The 27716-nt window shown below is 34.5% G+C and overlaps 3 protein-coding genes and 1 long non-coding RNA gene across 6 annotated transcripts in view; 1 reads left to right on the top strand and 3 right to left on the bottom strand.

The window, feature by feature from the left end:
* Window positions 1-22941, bottom strand: part of LOC105345430 (zinc finger protein ZXDC) — an 89037-nt gene extending 66096 nt beyond the window's left edge. For 2 of the 3 annotated variants that reach the window (XM_034457684.2, XM_034457687.2), the window contains exons 1-4: window positions 21735-22940; window positions 20733-20839; window positions 20190-20339; window positions 9684-9773 (exon numbers count right to left, since the gene is read on the bottom strand). In XM_034457684.2, the coding sequence (XP_034313575.2) occupies window positions 9684-9773; window positions 20190-20339; window positions 20733-20839; window positions 21735-22851 (1464 nt within the window). In that variant the 5' untranslated portion in view covers window positions 22852-22940. Of the gene's footprint in view, window positions 1-9683; window positions 9774-20189; window positions 20340-20732; window positions 20840-21734 lie in introns of all 3 variants that reach the window. The other variant, XR_010714036.1, reaches the window with a different exon arrangement.
* On the bottom strand, window positions 2033-9677 carry LOC136275465 (uncharacterized). Its single transcript, XR_010714039.1, has 2 exons — window positions 6154-9677; window positions 2033-2288 (listed from the first exon to the last, which is right to left on the bottom strand). It is a non-coding gene; the product is annotated as an uncharacterized lncRNA (long non-coding RNA).
* On the top strand, window positions 13776-17572 carry LOC117687059 (uncharacterized). Its single transcript, XM_066084761.1, has 7 exons — window positions 13776-14345; window positions 14801-15790; window positions 15980-16166; window positions 16364-16588; window positions 16722-16893; window positions 17030-17181; window positions 17391-17572. Exons 1-7 carry the CDS (start codon window positions 13986-13988, stop codon window positions 17570-17572), a joined length of 2268 nt encoding a protein of 755 aa, XP_065940833.1. The 5' UTR covers window positions 13776-13985.
* On the bottom strand, window positions 17081-18928 carry LOC105339744 (P2X purinoceptor 7). The gene is made up of 3 exons (XM_066084765.1): window positions 18479-18928; window positions 17943-18164; window positions 17081-17737 (listed from the first exon to the last, which is right to left on the bottom strand). Exons 1-3 carry the CDS (start codon window positions 18649-18651, stop codon window positions 17578-17580), a joined length of 555 nt encoding a protein of 184 aa, XP_065940837.1. The 5' UTR covers window positions 18652-18928; the 3' UTR covers window positions 17081-17577.
* Window positions 22942-27716: the final 4775 nt, after the last annotated feature.

The raw sequence follows: 27716 nt of genomic DNA, 5'->3' as shown, positions 1-27716 counted from the left end.
TTTTCTTAATTTGACCTTGAGTAAAACAAGGTCAAGGTCAAATATTATTCAATAGTACACGTAAGTGTATTATTAGTGTTCTTTGTTTAAAGTTTGAAGTCCTTCTGTCAAAGTATATTCAGAAGTTGAACAATGAAGTTTTTTCTAATATGACCTTGAAATACAAATTCTAGGTCAAGGTCAAAAATGTTGGTAAGGTTCAACTAGGTTATATACCATCTATCTATGATACAAGTTAAAAGCCTGTATGTTAAAGAAGTCTTGTGTTATGGTCCGAACAATATTTTTTATGAAAAGCTTGACCTTGAAGAACAAAATAGGTCAAGGTCAAAACTTTTGGTGGCGTGCACTCCTTCTCAATACCATCTACCTATGTTCCAAGTTTGAACTCTTACTGTCAAAGGGTATTTAAGTTACGGCCTGGACAAATTTGGATGAAGAAGAAGAAGAAGAAGAAAAAGAAGAAGAACTAGAGCAAAGCTCGTTGCAAAGCAACGAGTGGGTCTTCCGTTAATGTCAAGAGTAAAGCTTGATGTTCCTGCAAGAAGCAGAGTGTTTAAATCAATAACGAGGAACTTAAAGTAAAAGATAAAAATAAATACGAATGATACTATGTACGAATTAACAAAATCCTTAACGATTCTAAGAACGACTTAACAAAAACATAATTCCGAAGGTGTCAAAGTTCTTAACAAACTTCGAATAATTTTTGGTACGAGTTTGAAACCAAAAACGCAGAATCAAAATTTCTGAAAAATCAATTTTTAAACCCCGATATCTGTTATGCATCGTCCGATTTAAAAACGGATTTAAGTTTTGTACTCATCATGAAAATTACCGTAGGTTACATATGTTTAATTTTTAATATTGAAAAACAATGAAAAACTAAAACAAGAGGCAAATTGGCCACATCGCTCACCTGAGGAACAATAGGTATGATAAAATCAGCTTAATGGAGTCACAATGCAAACTACCTGGACAATGTACATTAATACATGTAGATCCTGTATAAATAAAACCCATTTCCCCCCCTAAATATTCTTGTTTATAATCATTAGTTCCTTTTCTAAAAGGATGATTTTATATTGATTTTATAGTTATATCGCATGTTGAGTATTGCAGTTCTCAAAAAAAGATCCTTAACAATAGTTTATACATGGGATATAAACCTACATCAAACTCTGAACCTTCTTGTGAGGCCAAAGAACTGTCCTGGGGCTAAAGTCTTAACAATTATAAATAATCATCTGGCTGATTAGTTTCTGAGAAGAAGATTTTTAAATTGTTAAAAGATTGTTAAACTTTGACCACCCCCCCCCCCCCCCCCACCCACTGTGGCCCAAACCTATCCCCGGGGTCATGATTTTCACAACTTTGTATCTACAGTACCTGACGATGCTTCCACATAAGTTTCAGCTTTCCTGGCTTATTAGTTTCTGAGAAAAAGATTTTTAAAGATTTTCTCTATATATTCCTATGTAAAAATCAATTCCCCCATTGTGACCCAAATACCACCTAGGACTATGATTTTAACAAACTTGAATCTACACTACCTGAGGATGCTTCCACTTTAATTTGTGCTTTTCTGGCCTAATAGTTTTTGAGAAGAAGATTTTCAAAGATTTTCTCTATATATTCCTATGTAAAACTTGATCCCCCTCTTATGGCCCCTCCCTACCCCCGGGAACATGATTTGAACAAACTTGAATCTACACTACCTGAGGATGCCTCCACACAAGTTAAAGCTTTTCAGGCCGAATAGTTTTTGAGAAGAAGATTTTTGAAAAATACCATCAAATTTTCAATAATTCTCAATTATCTCCCCTTTAAAGAGGGCGTGGCCCTTCATTTGAACAAACTTGAATCCCCTTCACCTAGTGGTGGTGCTTAGTGCCAAATTTGGTTGAAATCTGCCCAGTGGTTCTTGAAAAGAAGATGAAAATATGAAAAGTTTACAACAACGACAAATTGTGATCAGAAAAGCTCACTTGAGCCTTTGGCTCAGGTGAGCTAAAAACAAAATAAAAGAAACATAATTGCATACTTTTATTGAAAAACAAATTTTCACAGCTAACAATTGTAAATTACTTTAAACAGCCATAATTTTGTTTGTTATAATTTCTTATCAAACACAAACCACAACAAGGCATGATGCTTTCTTAAAGTTCCATTACAGTAACTGTTCATGAATTATCCGATTTAATTTTTACTGGTAAATGACAGAGATGACAGGTTAACCTCAAGAGCTGAAAAGAATCAACAGGTAAAAACCATGTGGCCACCAATAGCTGAAATTAAAAAAATCAATAAGCTGTGTTAATACATGTACCGGTACTAATAATAGCTGTGTTTACATTAACATATGCATAGTATTTCTGAAAAAAAATACACCGACCATGAAATGTAATTAGTATGACATATCCCGATACGTGACATTAGATGGCACAGGACAGTTTTTGTGATACGTTTCATTGTAGCCTGGGGACGTGTGTCTTTGGAACCCTGTAACTAGAATTTCCTCAGTTCCCATTCAGCACAAATACCTTTAATTCACTTTTTATAAGGCCAAACACCAATTTCTGAAGAAAATTACTAGTCAAAACCTGTAAAATTTTCTACATACTGGTTTTTATGAGATTTTGACCCTTCCATATTTTGCTAATTTTTCATGATTTTTCAGCTTTTTAGACCTCCCCCAGCCAATTCCCTGCAAAGGGTTGACCTTCCGTACCATGTGCATGTTGCACCATCACATGTCAGAAACTTACCGGTGTATAGTTTATAATGCCCCATCCACCTACTTTTCGTGTTATTTACCCTCCCGTCTGTAACTTGCATGTTCACTGTCTAAAGTCAACACAACAGTCATATTAGCCGCAGGTTTCACATTTTATTTCTGAATCTCATGTACCTAACATATGGGGCCTACATATTGAATATTAATTTCAACAAGAGACATCCCTCTAAGTAATGATAATCATTAAAAACCATTTCATGAATTTTAGCTACACTCATAAGCCTTTAAGTACAGCAACTCTCAATTTTACAAAAATATTGACGGGTACTTTATCCGAAACTGTCCCTTGCTACCTTTAACTTACACTAACATTCTCTGAAAAGTCATCTTGTCTTAAACTTACAAAGCTTATGCTATTCTGAGAAAAAGTATACCTCATTTTGCCAATTCCAATAAGGATTAAGAAAAATATGGCAATTTAAGTGAACCCAGCATTTCCACTTTCCTCTATTTAACACAGATTCATAGGGCTCTCCATAAATAAAGCATCTTTACATCATCTTATAGAGGTCAACTATTTTTAACCTCCCTAAATAAGAAACCTTATTCAAAACTACATACATATACATGATATTATCATGACAAAAGCATCACATCACTTAGAAATACCCTTACATGTATACCCTCCCCCTATTTTTTGATTTTCCTAAGAAGCATTAGTTTGAACACTTTAACCTTAATATTATGAAATTTGTGGCAATTCCCTTAAGTCATTTCTCACACATATTTAAAAACAACCATCACTGATATTGAAAATTGATATTTTCTTGGTAAATGGATGTAATGTAACATTTTTTTTCACAAAAAGACATGCCGCCATACATGTGATTTCTTGTTTTCATGAAACAGTAAGCTTATAATCATATTTAGTGAATATTTTATTTATTCTTGTTTCTAGTCTCCTTTTAACCTTGCTAAAATAGTAAGACCTACCAGTGTGATGTCTGCTCTTAATTAAAATGAAATTCAAACACAACCGGGTACCTGGGAACGGATGAGAATTCCATGATAAATGTTCAAATTTTACATGTTTTCCTACATTTTTGATGCATATATACAATAAAAGGGTAAACATTTGTTGCTTCTTGATCATTTCGAGAGTAATTATCATAGCAGATGTTATTTCAAGGTCAAATGTACATTTACATATCCAACATGTAATGGTAATGGAGACAATTGGAAAGAGGGGGGCCATGGCTTTTTGAATTCTGTAAATATATCTAAAATATCACTTTTGGATAGGAAGGAGGAAAAACTTGAGTTTTTTGACATATTGTATACTTTGATAACTGCATTTGTCTACATGTGAATTTTATTTGAAAGAAAAATATGCTGTTTTAAAAAAATTAAGTTATATAAGTCAGGTTGCTTAATGTTATTTCATGAAATCAGACAGCAAAATTGCTGCAAATTTATAATTTAAATAATTCAATTGATCAAAACTCTTTTACTGTGCAGTATTAATTCTTATCTCATTAATTAACTTAAGCCTTTTAATTGTCATAAGGATAGGAAATACCTACTTTCTAAGCCAATTTACTCTAGTGGTGGTCATTCTACACATTTAAAAGGCATTTACTTCCCTTGTATATCATAGCTAATAAATCATGTAATGACATATACATGTACAATGTATAACCAACAAAATCATCCATTTTCCCAAAATAGACTACTTTTGGTAAAAATCCACTCAAAATTACAGTTAAATGAGAAATCTGAAAATACCATGTAGTCTTGAAACTTACACTAACATTCTCTGAAAAGTCATCTTGTCTTAAACTTACAAAGCTAATTATGCTATTCTGAGAAAAAGTATACCTCATTTTGCCAAATCCATTAAGGATTAAGAAAAATATGGCAATTTAAGTGAACCCAGCATTTCCACTTTCTTCTATTTAACACAGATTTATAGGGCTCTCCATAAATAAAGCATCTTTACCTAATCTTTTAGAGGTCAACTGTTGTTCAACCTCCCTAAATAAGAAACCTTATTCAAAACTACATACATATACATGATATTATCATGACAAAAGCATCACATCACTTAGAAATACCCTTACATGTATACCATCCCCCTAGTTTTTGATTTTCCTAAGAAGCATAAGTTTGAACACTTTAACCAAATATTATGACATTTAAATGCTTCTATTCTGATCAATTGAATTTTTAAGCAGCGTGAAATTAAAACCATCGCAATTGATACTTTAGTAAAAATCATGAAAATTTAACACGGTGGAATTAAAACGACTTACAGTATTTCATCCAAACAGCCTCAAAGTATAATTTTCTGCTATACCATTTTTTTTAAATGAATTCTACTGGGGTTTTTTTTGCAAATAAATTTAGCGTTTTTATTTTTACTAAATTTTAGTTGCACAATGAAAAAATGAGGGATTGCACGATAATACATGCTCATTTTGAAATTTAAAGCATTGTTGATTTCTTTTCCTAGATAGAGATATGCACAAAATGATGTTGCTCTGTGATGCTTTGCCAAGATTAAAAGCATGAGAGAGAGAGAGAGAGAGAGAGAGAGAGAGAGAGAGAGATCTGAGGCACATGTAGTAAAAATTATTACATACATTTGTCTTACTGTAAAAACTGTTTACCATGTAGATGTGTTCTGCATGTAAAGTTTACCTAAAATGAATCAATAAAATTCAATATATATAAAAGATAAACTAATCTCAAAGAATTTACAATGTTCTGTGAAATAATCAAATCTTGAGAAGAATGTTTTATAGATATCAGGGAACATTAACCTAAAATCTGAACTTAAAGTTCTTTTCATCTTGCACTCTGATTTACATGCTCTTTCACAGGCGATAATCATATATAACGACGAGCCAGACAAAAGTTCTAATTTTAATTAGACTGAATATTTACCATGTCAAATATATTTATTTAATTAAGCACAAGCCTGTCTGAGTTCTTTAATTCATTAATTAAGTGGAGGTGATATGGTAAAGATCTGCTATTTTCAAATATTTAGGGTAAAGTTATCATCATGCAAACATGCACTCTAATTACAACATTCTACTCTTGTGTGCCTTTGGACCCCCACCCCTTTTAATTGCACTGTTTTACAGTGCGTGGTGTGTTGTTCAATACAAAATAAGACATACATATACATAATAATAAATAGAAATTCAAACGAATAGTGTGCAAAACATACACGTGAAAATACATTGGACAGATAATATCCCGAGATTTCTCTGACTCAAATGCCCGCTTTTATATTGTTACGCACGTCAAAAGCGAAGGTTAGAGTCAGAGGAATGTCGGATTAGATTGAAAAGTGCACAAACACTTTGAAAAGAAAAAGTCAATACGACATATCCTGTATTGAAACATACCTTTATAATCTGTCATACGTTAGTTGAGCTGAAATTTCCACTATCGCCGTCTTGCAGGCCATTCTTCTGACACACCGCTATCAGCTGTTGTTCGCAGTCAAAACATGGCGAGTTGACATGGTGAATCGTACGATAATTATTTCGATTAAAACTAATCAGACTAATAAAAACTAACAACGTAATTATCGACCGAATTAACGAAATTGTTTCAATAAACACTCTGATTAACTATAAAAAAAGGAGTTCGGTTTTATGACCTGTACGAAATCTTTTCAGCAGGAGTTACTTTTAGTGTGAATTTTGCACTATTTTTTAAACCAATAACGAGGAATCAACATTTCCGGAAAAATCAATATTTAAACCCCGATAACTCCGCAATGCAGTATCCGATTTTAAAACGAATTGAAGTTTTGTATTTATCTTTACAAACTATACAATATGCATATAATTTTATGTTTTTTATAAAGTTTTATGATCAGTACGAATTGTTACAGTAGAAGTTACTTTCAGTGTGAATTTTGCACTATTTTTGAAACCAAGAACGCGGCATCAAAATTTCCGAGAAAATCAGTTTTTAAACCCCGATATCTCTGTTATGCATCCTCCGAATTTTAAACGGTTTTCAGCATTAGACTCAGCTTAAAAAGCTCTACAAAATACGTATACGTTTTTTGTTTGATCAAAAAATTCATTTTTTCAAAAAATTTGATTCGCTTCCAGTTTCGACCGCAAGTGACAGATTTTTATTATATAGCTTCATTACAGAGGTAAATTGACCAAATCATAACAATTGAAAATTTCAAGCCTATATCTTAAAGCATTTTTGAGAAAAGTCCCGGACAAAATGACTTTTTTTAAATTTTAAAAATGACGTCACGCCAAAACGGAAGTGATGTTGTCTTTAAAACTTTAACATCTTCGAGGGACGATAACTTGCTAAAATCTCTGGAAGTTTCATTGAAATCGGTTGAAAACTTTTTGAGTTATGAAGCAAAAAAGGAGTCAGAAAAAAAAGAAAAAGTATAATAATAATAAAAAGAAACCGAAGAAAAACAAAAGGGTCTTCCGTTGGAAAACGGAAGACCCTAATAAGAATAAGAAAGTCGACAAAAACAATATGTCTCCCCTTTGAAAGGGGAGACATAATAAGGAAAGCCAGAAGTCACATCCATTCAAAATAATGTGGTGAAACCTGCGTGGTTACAGAAAATAGAACACACGGTGTGCATTACCTGCAACTTGAAAATACACGTTTATATCATTAGACTTTACTTGTTTCAAATCATAAATATTACTTACTTTGTTAACATATTTGATTTATCAAACTTCCTGTAACCATTTATTAAAATAAGCATAAAGATATATCTTAAAACGAAAGACACGTATTGAAAAATCGACCACAGGTAAACTTATTTATAACTATCAAAAAAGGAACTTCATAATGAAAACAGATGTTTACGATTTTTTTCTAATAATCCTTTGTAGTACATGAGGCTTTAAAAATGTTCAGTAAGTTATCTGTGGTGAAATTATTCTATGAATTAATATAGTTTTTTTTTTTAATTAAATTTAAAATCATCAAATATAATTGAATTTCTAATCAGAAAACTGGTTATTGAGTTAAAGATAATATAGTTGTTTTTTTTAATTAAATTTAAAATCATCAAATGTAATTTGAATTTCTAATCAGGAAACTGGTTATTGAGTTAAAGATTGTTACGAAAGAGTGAAGATAAAGAAAAAATAAACTTTTGAAGTTAGGCCAAAAAAAATTAATCATTAGTTTCTCGGGCCAAAATTTTGAAATATTGATGAGGCAGGCAGGGTTTGTTTGGTTTTTTTTTTTTTTTAGACAAATTTACAATGACGTTAACCCATATTTTATGATTTGTGTACTCATTAGCAGATTTTCATCAAGCTGATCTGATACATTGGAAAAGTTTAAATATTTGTTTTAATTTGTTCTTTTTAGTTTAAACTGGGTTTTTTTCAAAGGATGAGTTTTTGCAGATAAACAAACATGACAAATGATTTGTGCCCCTGCTTCATTTTGTGCCCATCTTTCCCCTCCACAGTAATAACACAAATCTTAACTGAAATAGGGGACTTCTTAATATCGCAGAGGCTTCAATTTCTGAAGATAACAGAGAAATTTCAGTGGTTGTGTTAACAGGGACCAACCTAGAGCAAACTTAGTTTAGGAAGCTTTCTCTTCTGAAGTTCTCCCTCACAGAAAAATAATGAGAAATTTGAGATCTCACGTAGACTTCCATTCTTTGACAATGGCATAATGCTTATGATAATACATGTATACACAGATTCAACCTTTATTTGAACTGGATTAAAAGCAAGTCAATTAAAAATGGAACAACTCCTAAAAAATTTAAAATCTTATCCATTTTTTAAATCTAATTTATTAGGCGTATTCATACATTTTGTAGATGAAATGTTTCGTAATTGTGTTGGCTAAATGCCAAATAAAATCAATCTCTATGTGTTTTAGTGTATTTTGGAGGTATTAGTCCAACCCTTTGACCCAATTACAACCGTCATATAGTTGGATCTGCTTAATTTTAAAGATAACTGTAGACAAACGGTTTTATGATTATTTTAGCACTAACTTGGCAGAGTTATTAACTAATTACAAGTTACCAACTAATTGTAATATCAACACCTTAAGTTATAAATATCGGTTATAATTTCCAGTGCACAGTATGAGAATGCATCAACCGTATTTATAACCTCTAAAGATAAGACAGTTGTTAGTTATTAATCACAACAGGATTTAAACTTAAGCTATAAAAATGTCTTTTGAATTAGATGATATCATTTTATTGCATTTGGGGTTAACTTTCACGATCGTGAACTCAGAATACAGGGCAACTTCAACCTCTCTTTCTGAGGAAATTCTGGCAAAGTTACTGACCACAAAGCGAGTACTTATAGTTACATAAACTTGTATTTAGCCCAAGTAGCCCCCTAGGTTGGTCACTGGGTAGATGTGTCAGATAAAATAATGTTTTTCCTAACAGAGAAAAGCCTTTATTCTGAGCGTTTGTTTACATTGATTATATAATAGAGAAAACCGATAATTGTTAGATATGAAAAATCCGGAAAAATAACGATAAAAAATATTGATGCGGCGATGATTTTACTGACGCGGCGGTGCCTGAGAAACAAATCATTAATTTTTTTTGGCCCTACAAAAAAATGAATTTAATTTCAAAGTTCACCCGAACCAAAAAACCCGAAACTGAACTGAAAATTTTACGACCCGATCCGACAAATTTTGGAACCGTGACAGCCCTATTACTAACACACTTGAATTGAAAACTATGAATATGCTTTTCTTTTGTTTTTTAAAATTGATGTGTTCTGTATTCATCAAGTTTTGAAATAAAGAAAAATGTTGCCCTACCAACCAGTAACCTATTTCTTTCTCTTTTTGTCAAGGAACAGGAAACAGAGATACTTTTTACTTTGGACTATTTAGCACTGAAAAGTTTTGAGGGCAATATTCATTGTTTTACCTGATAATCTTTCCTTCCTTGATGAGATTCTTCATGTCTTTTCAGTTTGTAACAAGTTGTGAATGCCCAATCACAGCCTGGTTTACTACACTAATAAATAAAACACAGACAAGTTCATGCCAAGCTCATGCCCAATATAACAAGAGGCCAATTAGCCTTAACGGTCACCTGAGTAGCATATATCCCATACACAAACTTGTCATGGAGTCTCATATATGCATCTAATTAATTAGGTTTAATACTGGAGTAGAAAAATTATAAATATTATAAATTTGTAATGACGACCACATTTCAAAAAGAACTGTGAAACCTATAATTTTGGTGAAAAACTAAAAGATCTGGTCTACAAAATCATGAATTCAGTTTTCCTTTCAGATGTGTGGAGTAAAGAAGATAATTTTTTAACGTTATATGTTAAATATGCATTAATATTTATATATCCATTTTGGCCCTACCCTAGAATCAAAACCCATCCTTGAGGGGACATGAAAATTAGAATTTCAGTAGAGGACTTCCTGGTAAACATAACTATTAGTCAGTTGACTCAGTTTTTTATACAGATGTGTGAGAATAGAGAAGAAAATACATTTTTACTATATCACTGAGTTTACTGAGTGATTCAGGTGACATAAAAATTCATCCCCCATTGTGGCCCCGCCCTACCCCCAGCGACTATAATTTGAACAAACTTGATTCTACATTATCTGAGGATGGTTACACGCCAATTTGAGCTTTCTTGGCCAAATAGTTTTTAAAAGAAATTTTTTAAAAGATTTTCTCTATGTATTCCTGTATAAAAATTTATCCCCTAATTGTGGCCCCACCCTACCCCCAGGGACCATGATTTGAACAAACTTGAATCTACACAATCTGAGGATGCTTCCACTCAAATTTGAGCTTTCCTGACCTAATAGTTTTTGAGAAGAAGATTTTAAAAGATTTTCTCTATATATTTTTATGTAAAACTTGATCCCCCCATTGTGGCCCAACCTTACCCCCGGGGACCATGATTTGAACAAACTTGAATCTACACTATCTGAGGATGCTCCCATTTTAATTTGAGCTTTTCTGGCCTGATAGTTTTTGAGAAGAAGATTTTTAAAGATTTTCTCTACATATTCCTATGTAAAACTTGATCCCCCTCTTGTGGCCCCTCCCTACCAGCGGGGACCATGATTTGAAGAAACTTGAATCTACACTACCCGAGGATGCCTCCACACAAGTTTAAGCTTTTCAGGCCGAATAGTTTTTCAGAAGAAGATTTTTAAAGATTTTCTCTATATATTCCTATGTAAAACATGATCCCCCTATGTGGCCCCACCATACCCCCGGGGACCATGATTTGAAGAAACTTGAATCAACACTACCTGAGGATGCTTCCATTTTAATTTAAGCTTTTCTGGCCTAATAGTTTTTTAGAAGAAGATTTTTAAAGATTTTCTCTATATATATATCTATGTAAAACTTGATCCCCCTCCCATTGTGGTCCCACCCTACCCACAGGGACCATGATTTGAATAAACTTGAATCTACACTATCTGAGGATGCTTCCATTTTAATTTGAGTTTTTCGGGCCAAATAGTTTTTGAGAAGAAGATTTTTAAAGATTTTCTCTATATATTCCTATGTAAAAATCCATTCCCCAATTGTGGCCCCACCATACCACCAGGGACTATGCTTTGAACAACTTGAATCTACACTACCTGAGGATGCTTCAACTTTAATTTGAGCTTTTCTGGCCAAATAGTTTTTGAGAAGAAGATTTTTAAAGATTTTCTCTATATATTCCTATGTAAAACATGATCCCCCTATGTGGCCCCACCCTACCATGATTTGAACAAACTTGAATCTACACTACCCGAGGATGCCTCCACACAAGTTTAAGCTTTTCAGGCCGAATAGTTTTTGAGAATAAGATTTTTAAAGATTTTCTCTATATATTCCTATGTAAAAATCCATTCCCCAATTGTGGCCCCACCATACCACCAGAGACTATGATTTGAACAAACTTTAATCTACACTACCTGAGGATGCTTCCATTTTAATTTGAGCTTTTCTGGCCTAATAGTTTTTGAGAAGAAGATTTTTAAAGATTTTCTCTATATATTCCTTAGTAAAACTTGATCCTGCTCTCGTAGCCCCTCCTACCCCCCCCCCCCCCCCCCCCCTTGGACCATGATTTATACACTACCTGAGGATGCTTCCACACAAGTTTAAGTTTTTCTGGCCGAATAGTTTTTGAGAAGATTTTTGAAAAATACCAAAAAAATTTCAATAATTCTCAATTATCTCTCCTTTAAAGAGGACGTGGCCCTTTCATTTGAACAAACTTGAATCCCCTTCACCTAGTGGTGCTTTGCGCCAAATTTGGTTGAAATCTGCTCAGTGGTTCTTGAGAAGAAGTTGAAAATGTGAAAAGTTTACAAAGACGACGACAACGACAGACAACGGACAAATTGTGATCAGAAAAGCTCAGGTGAGCTAATAAAGTTAATGTACTGTAAACCAACTTTTATTCAGGTGCGAGTAATTTTCATGAGGTTCGTAATAGCTTTGTCATCGCGTATACTTCTCTTTGAAGTCAGTCCTCAAATGTCTTTGAAATCTTATTTTCCAGAAATACTACATCTTAATCATGAAAATTAATCACCAATAAGAGTTGGTTTGTTTTAAAAAAAAAAATACTTTTATGTTAATCTCTGCATTCTGCTTCCTCAATTAATGTTTATTAACTATAACTTTTTTTCAAATAATATCTAAACTTTAAAATCTTATTTGATTTCTTGACTTCGTTTTAATAAGCAGAGTTCTTGAAATCTTTTCTCTGCTGTCAGTCATTTGGACTGACTACCATCTGAAGTTTGACAGTCCAGACAGATTTCTATCAATCCAAATATTTTTAATAGAAAGATGAAAAAACTATATTTTAATTTTATTATTAGTGTATTTTATTTTTAATTAACTTACAAGCCTTCCAATATCTCTCATTTATACCTGATCTGATTCCTCCTAACTTTCACATTCTGGCTTCTCACCTTCACATTCTTATTCATCACTTCATTAATTTTAACTTCCTTCCCTCTCTCTCATTATCAAATTTCCTCTTGTTCTTTCTTTCTCATTCTCTTTTTTTTTCTTTTTGCACACATCATGCCACAGGGGCTAAGATGTCGGATAGTGGAGTTCTTATTTGTTCACGAAGACATAAATGATTAAAATTGGTATTTTTGTGTGTATATCTGTGTAATGCAATAAAAACATTTCCTTAAAACCCTGTTTCATTCATGGTAAAAAGTGTATTTAAAGTAGTCCGAGTATTGCACTACGTCATAATACGGATTTTACAATATTGGTTCAATTTTTACATAGCGTTTTAGTTACTCGGTATTGATTTTGCTCTAAATCGCTGTTGTAAACATGCATTGACAATAATAAGCAGTTAGAACAGTAATGTATGTATTGTATAAGAGATAGAAATGTTTAATGTTGAGAAACTCAATTTTGTAAAAAAATAAAATGAAAAACGAAATTTTTGATTCACCAATATCATGGGTAAGCTTATATTTTCTTTGTTTTGACCCCCCTCCCCGGATTTTCTTTTACTAAAATCAAAATTTAGAGACAAGCTATTTCGAGTTTACTTAATCATCAATTAATTGATGTTTAAATGATATCTAACATTGTTGACAGATCTAAGCAAAAAACAGTAGCAAAATGTGATTTTTACAGAATTTTTCTTCGGGGTGTACTTGGTGTATAGATAATAGTGTGAAAAGTAATCTGTCAACATATGATTTACTTTACCAAATCTTTTTTCTAAGATGTTATTCTATAGAATTAACACAGTGAATTTAGGTTTGAGTCCATAAAATAGTAAAAAATGACCAAACACGATACATGCATCGCGTTTTTTGTATTTTATTTTGATACATCAGGCCTATAAAGCATACTTACTTACAACAATTTGCGCAAAAATATTGATGAGATATGGTTTAAAGGATTTTTATCACGTTTCCAATTTTTTGATATATTAAAGTTTGAGTTCTAAAACCGTCATTCCTCAAACATTTTATAATAAAAAAATAAAAGTTTGGAAGTTTCAGCTTGTCAAAGTTCAAATCTCGCAATATGCATATTTTAAAACCGGCCTCTGTTCGCGCCATTGCTGTGACGTAATAGGTGTCAATTCAGTTCAAGCGAGAAGGTGAGAAAACACTTGTTGTGTTTGCATTAGAGGTGATTATCTCAGCGATTAGCCGTTATCAGTTCAGATTGGTGAAAAGTGGATGATTGACCATCATTATGGTGTATTGTGCGGCCTACGGATGTACAAACGTGCATACGAAAGGCTGTGGAAAGAGTTTTTTCAACTTTCCGAAAGATGCTCGTCGGAGGAAAATATGGACGATTTTTTGTAAACGCGAGAGCTTCGTCCCTACTACAAACCATCGTTTATGCTCTGACCATTTTACGAAGAATCAACTTCAGAGGGACCCAGCCCATTTAGAGAGGTTAGGCTACGAAGGGGCAAGGACTCGGTTGAAAGTAGATGCAGTGCCAGACGTTCCCCTCCCCATTCACGCCAAAGAGAATAATGGCGCTGTGCAATTGGTTCTGCCTGCCAAACCTAGAGGGGCCTACGCAAAACGCCAGAAAGCTGAGGTATGTAATCCTTTTTACTATTATTATTATTATTATTATTATTTATATACGAAAAATATTATGTTCATTCTCATTTCAACTCAAAATAACCAGACCACTTTATAAATAAAGATACCCACTTTTTGTTCACAAAATAATGTACAGTATTTCACACTCAAAGTCTGTATATCTATAAATTACATAGTATATCTAATTACACAGGCGCCTGATGTTATAATAATTCTTTTTACTATAGGCTACCATAATGTTTAAGTACATAATTTATTTTATTATAAAAAATAAAAAAAAGTTTGAAGTCAAGTGGCTCATCATCTCAAGCCATGGGTTTTGTGTCCATTCTATTCCCTGTGGAAATAGAATGGACACAAAACCCGTGGCTTGAGACGATGCAAGTGGCTGTGCTAAATAAGTTGTGAAACTCTTTATACTGAAAATTTAGAATTTTTTTTCTTCAGATGTTTCGTCAAGCTTTTCAAGAATTGGAGCCTCGGCCTTCAGAGAACAACACCTTACCTGATCACTCCATTGACCTAATTGAACCAGGGGATCCCAATGATGAGCATCCCATTGAACCCACTGCATCAACAAATGCAATACCAGAGACCCAATCAAAAAAATGCCAGGCCACACTTCAAGTTCCACAGAGGACAAGGCGGATCCAAGTGTCATTGGATAAGAAAAACATGGTGTCCACAAGTACTCAGTGCTCAAGCCTGACTGACAACATTCCACTTAGAGTAGCTGCTGGTCTGACCCCTGTCCTTCAGCAGCATGCAGTTGAGAATGTGGAGGACAATGATGATGATAGTGACATTGAGGGTGGTGACATTGAGGGTAGTGATGAGGACCCTGACTTTGACCTAGATAGTGAATATCCAGAGAGTGATAGCAGTGATGAAGAGGATGAAGAATTCCAGCTGAGCACTGATATAACACCGGAAGAGGAGAGACAGTTTTTAGTGTCTGAGGTACAGTTAGCCAAACTTTTGCAAAATTGTAGAGTTTGTGGTAGTGCATGTCACACAGTAGTGAATGGTGTTCGTGGAACCATGATTTCAACATCCTCTGTGTGCCCTAATGGACACTCCAGTACTTGGGAAAGCCAAAGATGCCATCATGGAATGCCATGGGCAAATTTGTTGGTTGCTGGTGCTATTGTGTTTAGTGGAGCGAATGCCTCAAAAAGCCTCAGACTCTTTCGACATCTGAACCTGCAGATGATGTCCATGTCCACATTCAGCAGACTGCAGGCATCTTATGTTGTACCTGCCTCCATTTTCACATGGGACTTCCATCAACAGACCCTTCTTGCGGAGTACCAGGGAAGATCTTTGACCCTTGGTGGAGACGCACGGTGTGATTCTCCTGGATTCTCAGCGAAATTTGGCTCCTACACGTTGATGGAATTGAGCAGTGGAAAAATTCTGGATTTTCAGTTAGTGCAGGTAATTAAAATGACTATAATTTTCATCATCTTATATAGATATAGAATTTCACACTATAATTAAAATGTCTTCTCTGATACATACACTTATACATTTACATTGTATATGCATCATAGAAATGTATTAAATTTAAGTTTATATATCTTAAATTAATTAGTGCACGTTTATTTATGATTTTGTACTTAATAGAGTAATGAAGTACCAGGGTCAACACACATGGAGTTGGAGGGGTTAAAGAGAGGGCTGAAACACCTAGAAGACGCAGGTCTACATATTGAAAATCTTGTCACTGATCGACATGGTATGATAAAGAAATACATGCGAGAGGATCACCAAGACAAGAACCACTTCTTCGATGTGTGGCATGTGGCTAAAGGTAAATTTTGATGATATTCATTAATTTGGAGTTTTGACATATACGAGTATTAAGTAATTATTTTAACAGACAAAGCTCATGTGCATATTATGAATTTTAGTAAAATGAAAAGAATAGTTTTTAAACACAAATGAATATGCAATAGGTACCCTGAGAGTGTCATGATGTTATTTAAAGAAACTAATAATTTTATTTAGGAATTTCTAAGAAACTGGAGACAGCATCAAAGAAGAGAGATTGCGGCAACATTAGGCCCTGGATCAAGTCCTCGGTGAACCACTGTTACTGGGTAGCTGCATCCTGTGGTGGGGACAGTGAACTAAAGGTGCAAAAATGGTCCTCCCTTGTCCAGCATGTTTCAAATCAGCATGAACATTGTGAACATGAACTGCTCAATGAGGAGAGGTTGTGGCTGAAAGAGGGTATGTTTTTTTGGTAAATAAATAAGAGTCTTACAATTTGAACTTACATATACTGACTATTTTTAATAAAAGTAACCACCCTAAAAGGCAATTGAATGACATCTTACATCTGAATATATAAATTTTAAAACAGGATCAAGAGCTCACAAACTCTTCAGGGAAGTTGTGGAGAGCAGATACTTGACAAGAGATGTAGGCAAGCTGTCTCCCCTCCATCAGACATATGGGTTAGAAATGTATCATAGCGTCGTGAATTCCTTTGCACCAAAAAACACCCACTTTTTCTACCCAGCTATGATGGCAAGGTATGTTTCAATGATCATCAGTTCAAAAATCATCTGAGAATACTTTTCGTAAAAAAATATTTAATTTAAATATTCTCACTTGTGAATTAGAGAGTTACTGTACAAGTTTACCAAATTTTTTTCCATTTATTTACAGACTATGTGTCTCTGCACTCCATTTTAATGAAAATGGACAACGTCACCAGGCCACAACCAAAGATGGGGTAGCACGTTGGCAGATCAGCTATCCAAAGGGGAAAAAAGGGACCCAAGCTGTTGTAAAGCCCAACAAAACAGCAGTTACATTTGGTATGTTCTTATTTGCCTGTCGTATTGACTTATAAATTCTTTACTTATAATGTTGTATGTGTCAGTTTAAAACAGAACAAACAAAAAAATTTTAATTAATTTGTTATTCCGCTCAACACATATTTATAACACTCTACATCACAGTTTGATAATTTACAAATTTCATTGTTGATGTGATTAAAACTACATGATCAATTTTTTTTTCACAGACTATGTAGATATCCTCCGGATAAATCTATGCGAGCGACGAAGACAGCATCCCTCATACACTCAGTCCAATGATGACGCTCACGTGTCCCTTGGATATTGCCCGCCAGCACTGACGTTAGGATTTGAGGGCTTTGTAAAAGAAGATCTGATAGCTACGCGTCGTTCCAGGTTCAGTCATTGAGTGTTCTAAATAGGGCGTGGATACTTGAAACCGGTATACTGCTCCGACGGGAAGATGTCCCTTATCTTGGAAACAACACATGCTGGAAGGATTTTTCGATTCCCCTTGCCTAGTCGCTGCCAAACCCATAAGACAAACCTCCTGTATGCAACATATCTGTAGACTCTGATAGTAGAATTTTATTGTTATTGGTATATGTATTTTTTTGGTTGTTAAAATGTATATACTTAATTTATTTTAATAACTGCAATAAACAAACAGATTTTTCTGTTGACTGAATATACATTATTTTGAATAAAGTTTGGTTTCAATGAAATGCACAATTATATTTCTCTCTTTCGTAAGCATGATCAGGTGTGAGAATACTTACTCATTAATTGGTTCATTGTCATCAATGGGCCCATCAGACTGGATATAGTCATAAAGGCTGACCTCTAAAACTCGAATGTTCAAGCAGTTGTCTATAAATGTCTGGTGCTGAGTGATGCACTCTATACCGAAGGAGTCTCTGATGTGGTCAATGACTGGTATCTCTGAGCAACAAATGCACTCTGCTTCAGTGGGCATCACCTCGCATGATCCACACTCGCACCTGTGTAAAGTTGTAAACATATATACATTTATTTGAATATCTCTATTATTAAATGTGTTATTCTTAAGGCAAATATAATTTATTAAGGCCAGGTAAGCTTTTTTTTTTTTTAGCGAGAAAGACTTCGTAACTTCCTACGGCGCCATTACCAGCTGATTACCAGATTACAGAGCCCGCAAGTACTTCTATAAAACTGTATCAGTATGCGTAATGAAAGTTATAACTATTTAAATTTATGCTGGGATAACGGATAATGAGTTCTTGTTGTAAGTTTTAAAATAATAATAAGCACCAATAATGAAGATTAAACTTACCAAATCGTTCCGTTCCGTCGATGACCTGGGTTGTCCTCGGTGTCAGACTCGCTTTCTTCGCTACTTTGCGGAGAATTTTCTTGATTTACACACTCTGCTGGAGGTTCGAACATGTAAGGTCGTATGTCCATTACCAACGGAATATCCTCCAAGTCATAATTGCTGTCATCCATTTTTGGGATTTGCTTTATTTCTGTCAAAGTTATCTCGATCTATGTAAACACTACGATGAGCTTTTCAAGAATTGACACTTATGACGTCACACAGTACCACGTGACCCCTATCTCATTAGCGGAAATTTTAACTGCGAGAGCTCCAATTTATGACCCTTTTAACAGACAATTGCGGCCGTTTGTGATGCTTATTTTATGCTATATCAATATTTATGTGTTATTAGAAGGTATTTTTGTTTGATTCTCAACTTTTTTGAAAACGTGATAAAAATCCTTTAAATAATTGTTTATACTATATTTTGTATATCCAGTTTCAATTTCCCCAAAATTGGTAATTATTTTTAGGAAAAACGAACGTCTGGCAAATTTAATCATTGTCAATAATTTTGGCAAGGGGTACACCTGTCTGAGAGATGATAACAAACAAACTATATAGCTAGCATGTAAACATTGATATTTTCTTATGTATATGTATTGCTATAATGATTATCTATCATTTAAAGCTAAGCTTTAAAGGGACTTGGACACGATTTGAGATCAAAAACTTTATTTTCATTTTTTATGTATAAAATGGTTTACTGGTGCATTTTAAATGATTGACCAAAATATTGAATGTTAAAATCAAGTTACAATCAAGATACAGAGGTAAGAATCGATTGTTATGTAAACAAAGCTCAAGTCTTATAGTTGTTTACAAAAATGTAATGTAGAGAATTGCCATTTCCTAGACAAAATGACAAGTAAAAAACTATTTCAAATATTAAAACTTACATCAATACAACACATATGTAAATATGACAATATTCAAGCTTTTGTTTACAAAACAAAGAATTGTGAACTCTGTATCTTGCTTATAACTTGATATGACTTTCAAATTTTGACATAGTTGAAAATGGAAAAAAAAATGAAAAGTTTAAGTCAAATCGTGTCTAAGTCCCTTTAAATGATTGAGCCCATTTTGTGCCGAGTAAAGGACTGCTTTAATTTACATAAAATAAACGTAACAAGACGACACTCGTCATCTTGGATTTATAGTTGCCATCGGTTCACGCTACATTTTAAACAAGTTCTCCAAGTGACTGACGATATCTAAGTTTGGAAAATTATCGAAAGCCTTACTCCTATCGTCTGACTGTTAGGCTGTTAGCCACATTATAACACACCTTGTCAATATGTACTGAACACTTGCCAAACTTATCGAAAGCATCAGAAGTTTACATTTAAGTGACGTAAATTCTATACATTATTACTGAGATGTTCCGAAAACGTATGATCAGTCTAGAGAGAGCCAAAAATCTGCAAAAAACTCCTCCTGATTTATCGTATGCATTTGAATCTCCTCAGTGATTACCCGGAATAGTTTGCATCAACTTTGTTGCTTTTGTACAAAATTTAGTCATATTTTCACAAGTTCCCCTGTCAACATCTATTGGTCATTTGGACTGACAGGCAACCTCAAATAATCGGTCCTTGGTTATTTTTATCGGTATTGCAGACAGGACCGAAAGATTTCAAGAACTCTGCATAAGTAGAATTACCTTAAATGGCCTTTCCCCAGTGTGACTCATGAGATGAATTCTCATTTTGGAGAGTTTTCGAAAGATCTTGTCACATCCTGGATGAGTGCAGAGGTACATGTACACCCACTTATGGGGGCTCATTGAAGGGTTCTTCAAGAACATGGGGGGCTAAGATCAAACACAAATTATTACACTTTACAACAAAGGAAATTTTCAAAAAATTACCTCCACACACTCTTTCCTTTTAATATATAAAGTAGGTTTTTGGTTCACAATTTGTTTCATGCTGTTAAATGGATACTGTATACAGGGATATATTTGCCCCCATTTATTTTCGCCCCTTTCACCTCATTGTCAGCTGGCAAATTTAGTACTTGTCAAATTCCAATGTCTCAAATTATTTCTCTTTTAACATAACTTTGCCAGAGCAAATACAAGACAGAGCGAAACTGTTTGCAATTGAAGAAGGGCAAAAATAACATGGTGAAAAAATAACCCTGCATACAGTTTGCTTTCTGTGATTAATCAAAAGTGAAAAACATTGGGTTACCATGCATTTACCTTTGTGGCAGAGTTGTCTACATTGATTATGGTCTGACCCCCTGCTTCACCAGAATTGGCTGTCAAAATGGTGCTTCCTCCTGGATTAGCTGGCAGAATCAAGAACCCTGGAAAAAATAACAAGCTAAATAAAAAATTTTGTTTTGCCTCAGATTATAATGTCTTGACGCCATTGAATGAATCGCATCACATGATTGCCTTAAAATTTCTTTACATGGCAAGCGTCAAAATTTATACGGCAACATGGTGGACATAACTTTATTTGAGCTGATTTTGTAAACAAACGTTCAACCATACCTTTACTTTTTAAGCTCCAAAATATTTAGAGGGACCCCCCTTTGCCAGCGACATAATAAAACGATTCCTACAATGGCATTCAGGTTTGCACAGACGACTGACGAGGAAGGTAAAAAATTAGAGAATTAAGCTATGAATTTAATTGTTATATATTACGGCATCTTTTGTTTGTTTACTTTAACTTTCAAACTTTAGGTCCTCGACAAAACAAAACACTTATTAAGTTTGTTACCGACTGATTACAGAAATCTATGGGGTCGGAAAAGTCCATAGAAGGCGAGGCGGAGTAACAATGTGAAGTAATAATGTGAAGCACACCCCCATTCCCCAGTAAATTGACAAAAATATTAAAGTTGGAATTTCCAAAACTTAACCTTCGTGTACCCTCATTTGAAGTGAAGAACACAATTGTTTAAATTGAGTCAATAATAACATTAAAAACAATCCATTGAGGAAATGTCAATTTTATTTACTCTTGTTTGAAAATAATAAATTTTCTAGTTAATCAAATAAAAGAGCCCTCCGACCGGCTGACATGTGTTACAGGATCACAAACTGTGAGATGTCCATGTATGCATTCATTGATGCAACAAAATTGAGAATGTTGCATATATTTCCGCATATATATGTGACATTTTTATCAAAATATAAAATTTAATGATCATTTTCAAATTATGACCACTTTGAGTCTAATAAAACCATCACCTGTTTGAATGGGTTGAGCTTTGGAGTTTTCGACAGATTTTGACGCTTGATTTACTGGCAGTAATTTTGTCAAGGTGTCATTCCCATGCAGCTGATTGGAGTTGATATGCAGAAGTTGATGACCCTGGCCTGTGTTGACAATAATAGGTGTGGTATTTCGCATCGGAACCAATTTGATTTCTGGGCCATGCTTATCAGCACCACCTTCAATTTTTGGGGACTGAAGAGCAATAAGCTGATTTTGCACGATCTGCAGTGTACCGGCCTTGTGATTGGGGTGTGCAACAGACTGAATATTCAGAGGCTGATGGACTTGCACCAAATTAAGTTTACTGTTGGTCACTGTGATTGTATCATTAGATGTACTGGTGTTCTGGGCTAGTTTAGTAACTTGTGCCGTCTTATTTTTTATTAATGAAACAGATGAAATAATATCACTTGAGGACTTAAGAGAGATATCCACATTTAAACATTTTGGTCCAACTGAAGCTTCGAATTCCAGTCCCCTATCTGGCATGCTTTCAAGTTCCTGGGGTGTCATCAACATGTTATTTTTATCTTCAAATAAAGAGACATCTCTTTCAGAAATGTTAGCACTGCATTCAGACGTTTGGGATTGGGAAAATATTGAAGATATAGTGGAACATGACCCAGATATTCCCCCAGAGCTGGCAGTCGACAGTAGGGACCCGTTCGTCCCTCCCAAAAGGAGGCCTGATGTTTCGAACGAAGGCACAGACCCTTCAGCACATAGTGTTAAATCTGTCGTATCCGGTAAGGAAGAACTAAACAGCTCAATCCCATCGTTGCCAGTCGTTGGGATCTCAAAATCTATAGCTTCAATATTCCTACATCGCGACTTAAGCCATTCTGTGTTGTTTTCAACAACAGCCCTTTCGTAGCTGTCTAAATCTACGTCCGATGGCGATGATAAAAATTGCAAGTTGTCGCCATTTTGTATTCCTTTTTGATGTTCAACAAGTTGGTCTTCCGATAGAATATCACTTTTAATAGAAAATGCATCTGGCAGGTCAATGTTTACATCCAGGCCCGACACATGTGTACCGCACTGGGGGCCGCCATGTTTTACATTAACTAGACCCCCTTCATTCGACATGTCAAAGCCCCATTCACGTATTTCTTAAGGGGTTCGCCATTACAGTTCAGAACGCAAGGTACCCTGACGTCACCGGATATGATGTACATATACGCCAAATAACAAGAAATCGCGGGAACTTGTTCAAAATCTCTTATAGCAATAGTGTTTTACGGTGCGACTGTTGGGGCGAGCACAGCATGTGCTCAAACAATGAATTATGATAAATCAATAAAATTAAAATGAACAACGTAAATGAATTTGATTGCAAAATAAAATAAAACATACTTATTTTTTCAATAAATTTTCATTATTCATAGTTTATAAGATTTGTTATAATTTATTTATTTATAAGTAGAACAATAGTTTATTGTTTTGCCTCGGACTAGAATGTCGCGACGTCATTGGATGAAACGCGTCACGTGGCTGCCTTACAAATTTCTTTAAAAGGCAAGCGTCAAAATTTATAGCGCAACATGGCGGACTTAACGTTATTTGAACGGATTTTTTACACAAACGTGTGTTTACATATCAAACTTTAGGTCCTCGACAAAACAAAACACTTATTAGGTTTGTTACTGACTGTTTAAAGAAATTTGTGGGGTCGGTAAAGTCCATAGAAGGCTCGGCTCCACCTCGCCTTTTATGGACTTTACCGACCCCACAAATTTCTTTAAACAGTCAGTAACAAACCTAATAAGTAATAATCTCAGATACAATGTTGTTAAGTAATAAAGATTTTAATATAAATGTTCATTGCACCGTATATCCTCTTTTAAAGTGATTGTAACGTCAGTTCATCCCCTTATTTAGCAGTAGACATTTTTTCTTAAACTAACATATAAAAATTTACTCATCATAGAGCCACCACCCCCCCCCCCCCCCATGTTAAAAAAAAAATAAGATTTAATTTTTTTTTCAATTTACACATAGAAAATCGACTTATCATGGATTTGCCCCCTCCACTTTTTACAAAAAAAAATATATTTTTTTTAAATTTACGCTTAAAAATTGTTGATTATCATATTAAAAGAGCATGGAGTTAACCCCCCCCCCCCTTTTGGGATTTGGAGCATGTATAAATAAATGGAAGTGAAAATAAAGAAACTGCTAAAAAGCTGAAGGATTAGAATTTTCATTATTTTTTCTTTTTGCTTGCAAAGATTTTTTGGATGAGGCTGTCATCCATCCACCCACCCCTTAAAAAAGGCGATGCTACGTGTACGTTCCAGGAAATTACCGTAATTATGGTGAATAAAATAAATGTGAGCATTCATCCAAATGAGTGCAAGTTACAACTGTTTCTTGTATCTGAAGAAATGTCTTAATTCTTTAGCTTTGCAAGATTTTAAGAGGATTTTGGTAATTTCAACAGATTTACAATAACTTCAATTAGAGTATTTTCCCCTTATTGTGACGTCAAGGTTCACGTCAAGAATGTCGTCTGTCTCTTTGAAATATGAGATATAAAAGTACGCGTTAACCTTTGTGACGTCACTCGATTATTTTTGATTGAGAGTGTACTAAGGTGAACTTTAGAGGTAACATTGACTGTATGTCGTATGTACATAGTTATTGTTTTTACTGTCCTGCTGATTCTCGCGAGAGTGTGAAGTGATAAAAATTGCAATGATTACAAGGGACTACTGGGATGATTATAACAATGCATTACTGCTCCGATTTACTGACGCCAAAAAAATCCGTTGAATGAATGTGCAACTATATAGTCCGAATTTTCTATTCACACACGCCTTGTCGGTAGAGTTCGCTTCGCTCCGGCGCTGCGCTCGCTATTAATCAATCCGCTGTTATTCCTGCATAAAACTAAAGTTTAAAGAGGTAAAAGTAGCAAAATCAGAGTCGCTACTTTCTATGTAATCAAACAAGCCGGCGTACGTAATAACACCTATGCTAACTAATATGTTTTACGGTGTGACCGTTGGGGCGAGCGCAGAGGAGACTATGTACACATCTGTCACCATTGTTAAATGCAACCCGTGGACTTCACCGTAAACAACCCCTAACGCGGGGGAGTCGACAAAAAGTAGGGGGGGGGGGTCATCTGAACAGAAAATGCCTTGATCATTCACTTTTTCCTAAGATTTGTTAGGATTTGATCATTGCACTTACAAGGTTGATCATTTGTTCGACTGTTTCAACTGTCTGTAACCCAATGCAAGTCGTATATTTTACAAATCATGCATATTTTGACCACCCGATAACCGTGAATTTGAAATTTGTCAAATAGTTTCGAAGTGTTTGAGACTACTAGACGCATAGGGAACTCGGACCAATGACCGACACAAAGTTTGACTATCGCTGTCTTCCGTGCGGTATATCTTTTTTGGAAATACTTCTTATAAATACCTACAAAAGGCGTGACCTAAATTCCTTCCGTCTCCGAAGCGAAGAAAATCGACTCCCCCATGCGTTGGAATCGACTCCCCCCTACTTTTTGTCGACTCCCCCGCGTTAGGGGTTGTTTACGGTGGACTTGCCGTAACCAAAAAACTCTGGCTTTTTCTCGAAAACTTTTACCACCGCAAGGAACCCGAAGTTATCAAACTTTTATTCCAATGGTCCCTTCCTAGGCTTATAGCCTTAAACAAACTACCACTGAGTATTGATAAAATGTTAAACAGACTTATTAAAATATTTTGATAAACACAAAGCCGTTTTATGTAAATACAATTATGTTTTATCATTCCTTTACCTTCTAATAATGATCATTATAATCAGTAAACAATAAATTGTGTGTCTGTGTTATTTCTCATTTTGTTCCTTGTTGTTACCTGTGATTTAATTATTTTCATATGTGACATCTTGTTTTTAATCTTTTTAATTTTTGTATCCTTTTTGTTTTTAATCTTTTTAATTTTTGTACGCTAAATAAGCGTTGTAGACATGTGCCCTCACTCTTTTTAGTGTTTGATATCCAATATTATTGAAAGGTTTGACCACATATGCAACTATAACAAATACATGTAGATATTTTAACAGTTTAATTTTTTTTCTTTTATTTATTAATTACAAAATGACGTGGCTGCACGTAGATCTAATGATGATTGGACTTTTCTTTTTTAATAATTTTTGTCACCTACCTAGGATCAATAATAAATGACACAAGGGTGCTAATCTACGTCATCACCGGGATGACGTAAACATACACAGTCGGCCATTTTCTCTCGGTTCGAATAAGAGGTAAGGTTGTTTTGTACCCAGAGACTAAATACTTATTAAATACACCACTCTTACGGAATTACATTAGACCCACTCTATTATGGTAAAACTGTATAACTTTCCAAACTGTAGTCATTTCTGAAAACACCTCGCATTTATCCAAATGTATGCCGGGGTAACGTTAACGCACTTGCACTATCGTACATTCAATTCACACATTATATGCATGTTTTACAAATTATAAAACATATTTTTAAACAAAACTTATTATTAGCGGTCTTTTAGCCATTAATGAATTCATCTAGTCAATTTCAATCTATAATTTGATATTGTTGACATCATTTGATGCTATTACTAATATCTTGATAACGTTAACACATCCATTTTTCAATGATAACGTTCACACTTTACTTATAATAACGTGTTTTCTTATTCTATCAATCTTATAATTATATACTTTTTATTTATAGGTGAAGATGGTTAAACGTAAAAGTCGATTGTGGCTAAATCACCCAAGATCAACGGCTGCAAAACAAACATATACATGTATACTAGTTCTGTCCCAAGTTTTTGCTTCCACCACTTTTTGCTTGATATTTCAATAATAGTAAATACCTTTGTGCTCAAACTACGTTCATCCACTTATATGAAAAATGTCCAGATTATCTGTTTTGAAACGCCCCCTCTACCGCTTCGGGTTTCAATACACATCCCGAAATTGTAAGTCTACGGAGATTTTGCATTGCAACAGCCATTAATAAGCCCGGATGATAACGTTAAAAAATTGCGCGATGTATTCCGAGTGTATTCCGAATGGATAAAAGATGTAAACATTCCCCATTATAAATCTCCGTAGGGAATCTGTTTTCGTTCCTGTGAATTTTTCTGAGAGGAAAGGGATAATTGTTCAATGAAAACATCTTGGATATATTCCCTTTTAACGATTTCAACTGTATTTCTTTCACAGGTATGTGTAATTTTATCAAAAATCACCAAAAAGCGATGGAAGCAATAACTTGGGACAGACTTATAGTAGAAAATATACCGGTATGTACTAGTGATTCGCCACACAAAAACAATACTCTGATTTTGCGACGAAAGATAAAAGGGACACCTTCTAAATCACCTCCTTGTAAAGTAATTAAATAAATTAAAATAATTAAAAATGATTTTGATCAAGAATCTCCCGGGTCGTCTGATAAAGTTTTGAAGTGTCAAAACAACCAAATAGAAAGTGAAAGCATTAGGGCCTTCTAAGAATAGGCGTGCTCTGCTTGAGCGGTTTGAAAACAATTCAAACATTTCTTTTTCAGACGAAACTGGTATAATACCTGTAGGCAATACGTGTATTTCGGACTCGGTGGACACTGCTGATATTCATGCAATGATCTTAAAAGTTTTACCACAACTCAAAGAACATGGTCTTGAAAGAAGATTTGTTCTTTTTTTCGAGTTGGTACAGAAGGGTTTATTCCCGATCAACAACATTGCATTTAGACTGTGGTTGGAAGTTGTTGAATGGTACGCTAATGAAAATACTACAACCATGCGGTATATGAATGAAACCAAATCCTTCTGGAAATTAGGATGGCATTTATTTGGGAGAAAGTTTGTAAGAACAAGAATGTAACACAGGTGTTGTTTTCAAACCGCTGAAGCAGAGCAAGCCTACTCTTAGAAGGCCCTGTGCATTTTACTCCAATGCT

Source organism: Magallana gigas, chromosome 5 (assembly GCF_963853765.1).
Source record: "Magallana gigas chromosome 5, xbMagGiga1.1, whole genome shotgun sequence".
In the NCBI taxonomy this organism is placed as follows: domain Eukaryota; kingdom Metazoa; phylum Mollusca; class Bivalvia; order Ostreida; family Ostreidae; genus Magallana; species Magallana gigas.
Note: the sequence above shows the minus strand (reverse complement) of the source record. Positions and strands in the feature narration are given on the sequence as shown.

Coding starts and splice junctions, on each gene's coding strand:
- LOC117687059 (XM_066084761.1), top strand. CDS start 13,986: ATGGTGTATTGTGCGGCCTACGGATGTACAAACGTGCATACGAAAGGC. Junction 14,346..14,800: donor CAAAACGCCAGAAAGCTGAG/GTATGTAATCCT, acceptor TTTTTTCTTCAG/ATGTTTCGTCAAGCTTTTCA. Junction 16,167..16,363: donor TGTGTGGCATGTGGCTAAAG/GTAAATTTTGAT, acceptor AATTTTATTTAG/GAATTTCTAAGAAACTGGAG.
- LOC105339744 (XM_066084765.1), bottom strand. CDS start 18,651: ATGGATGACAGCAATTATGACTTGGAGGATATTCCGTTGGTAATGGAC. Junction 18,165..18,478: donor CGACGGAACGGAACGATTTG/GTAAGTTTAATC, acceptor AACTTTACACAG/GTGCGAGTGTGGATCATGCG. Junction 17,738..17,942: donor GACAATGAACCAATTAATGA/GTAAGTATTCTC, acceptor TTCTACTATCAG/AGTCTACAGATATGTTGCAT.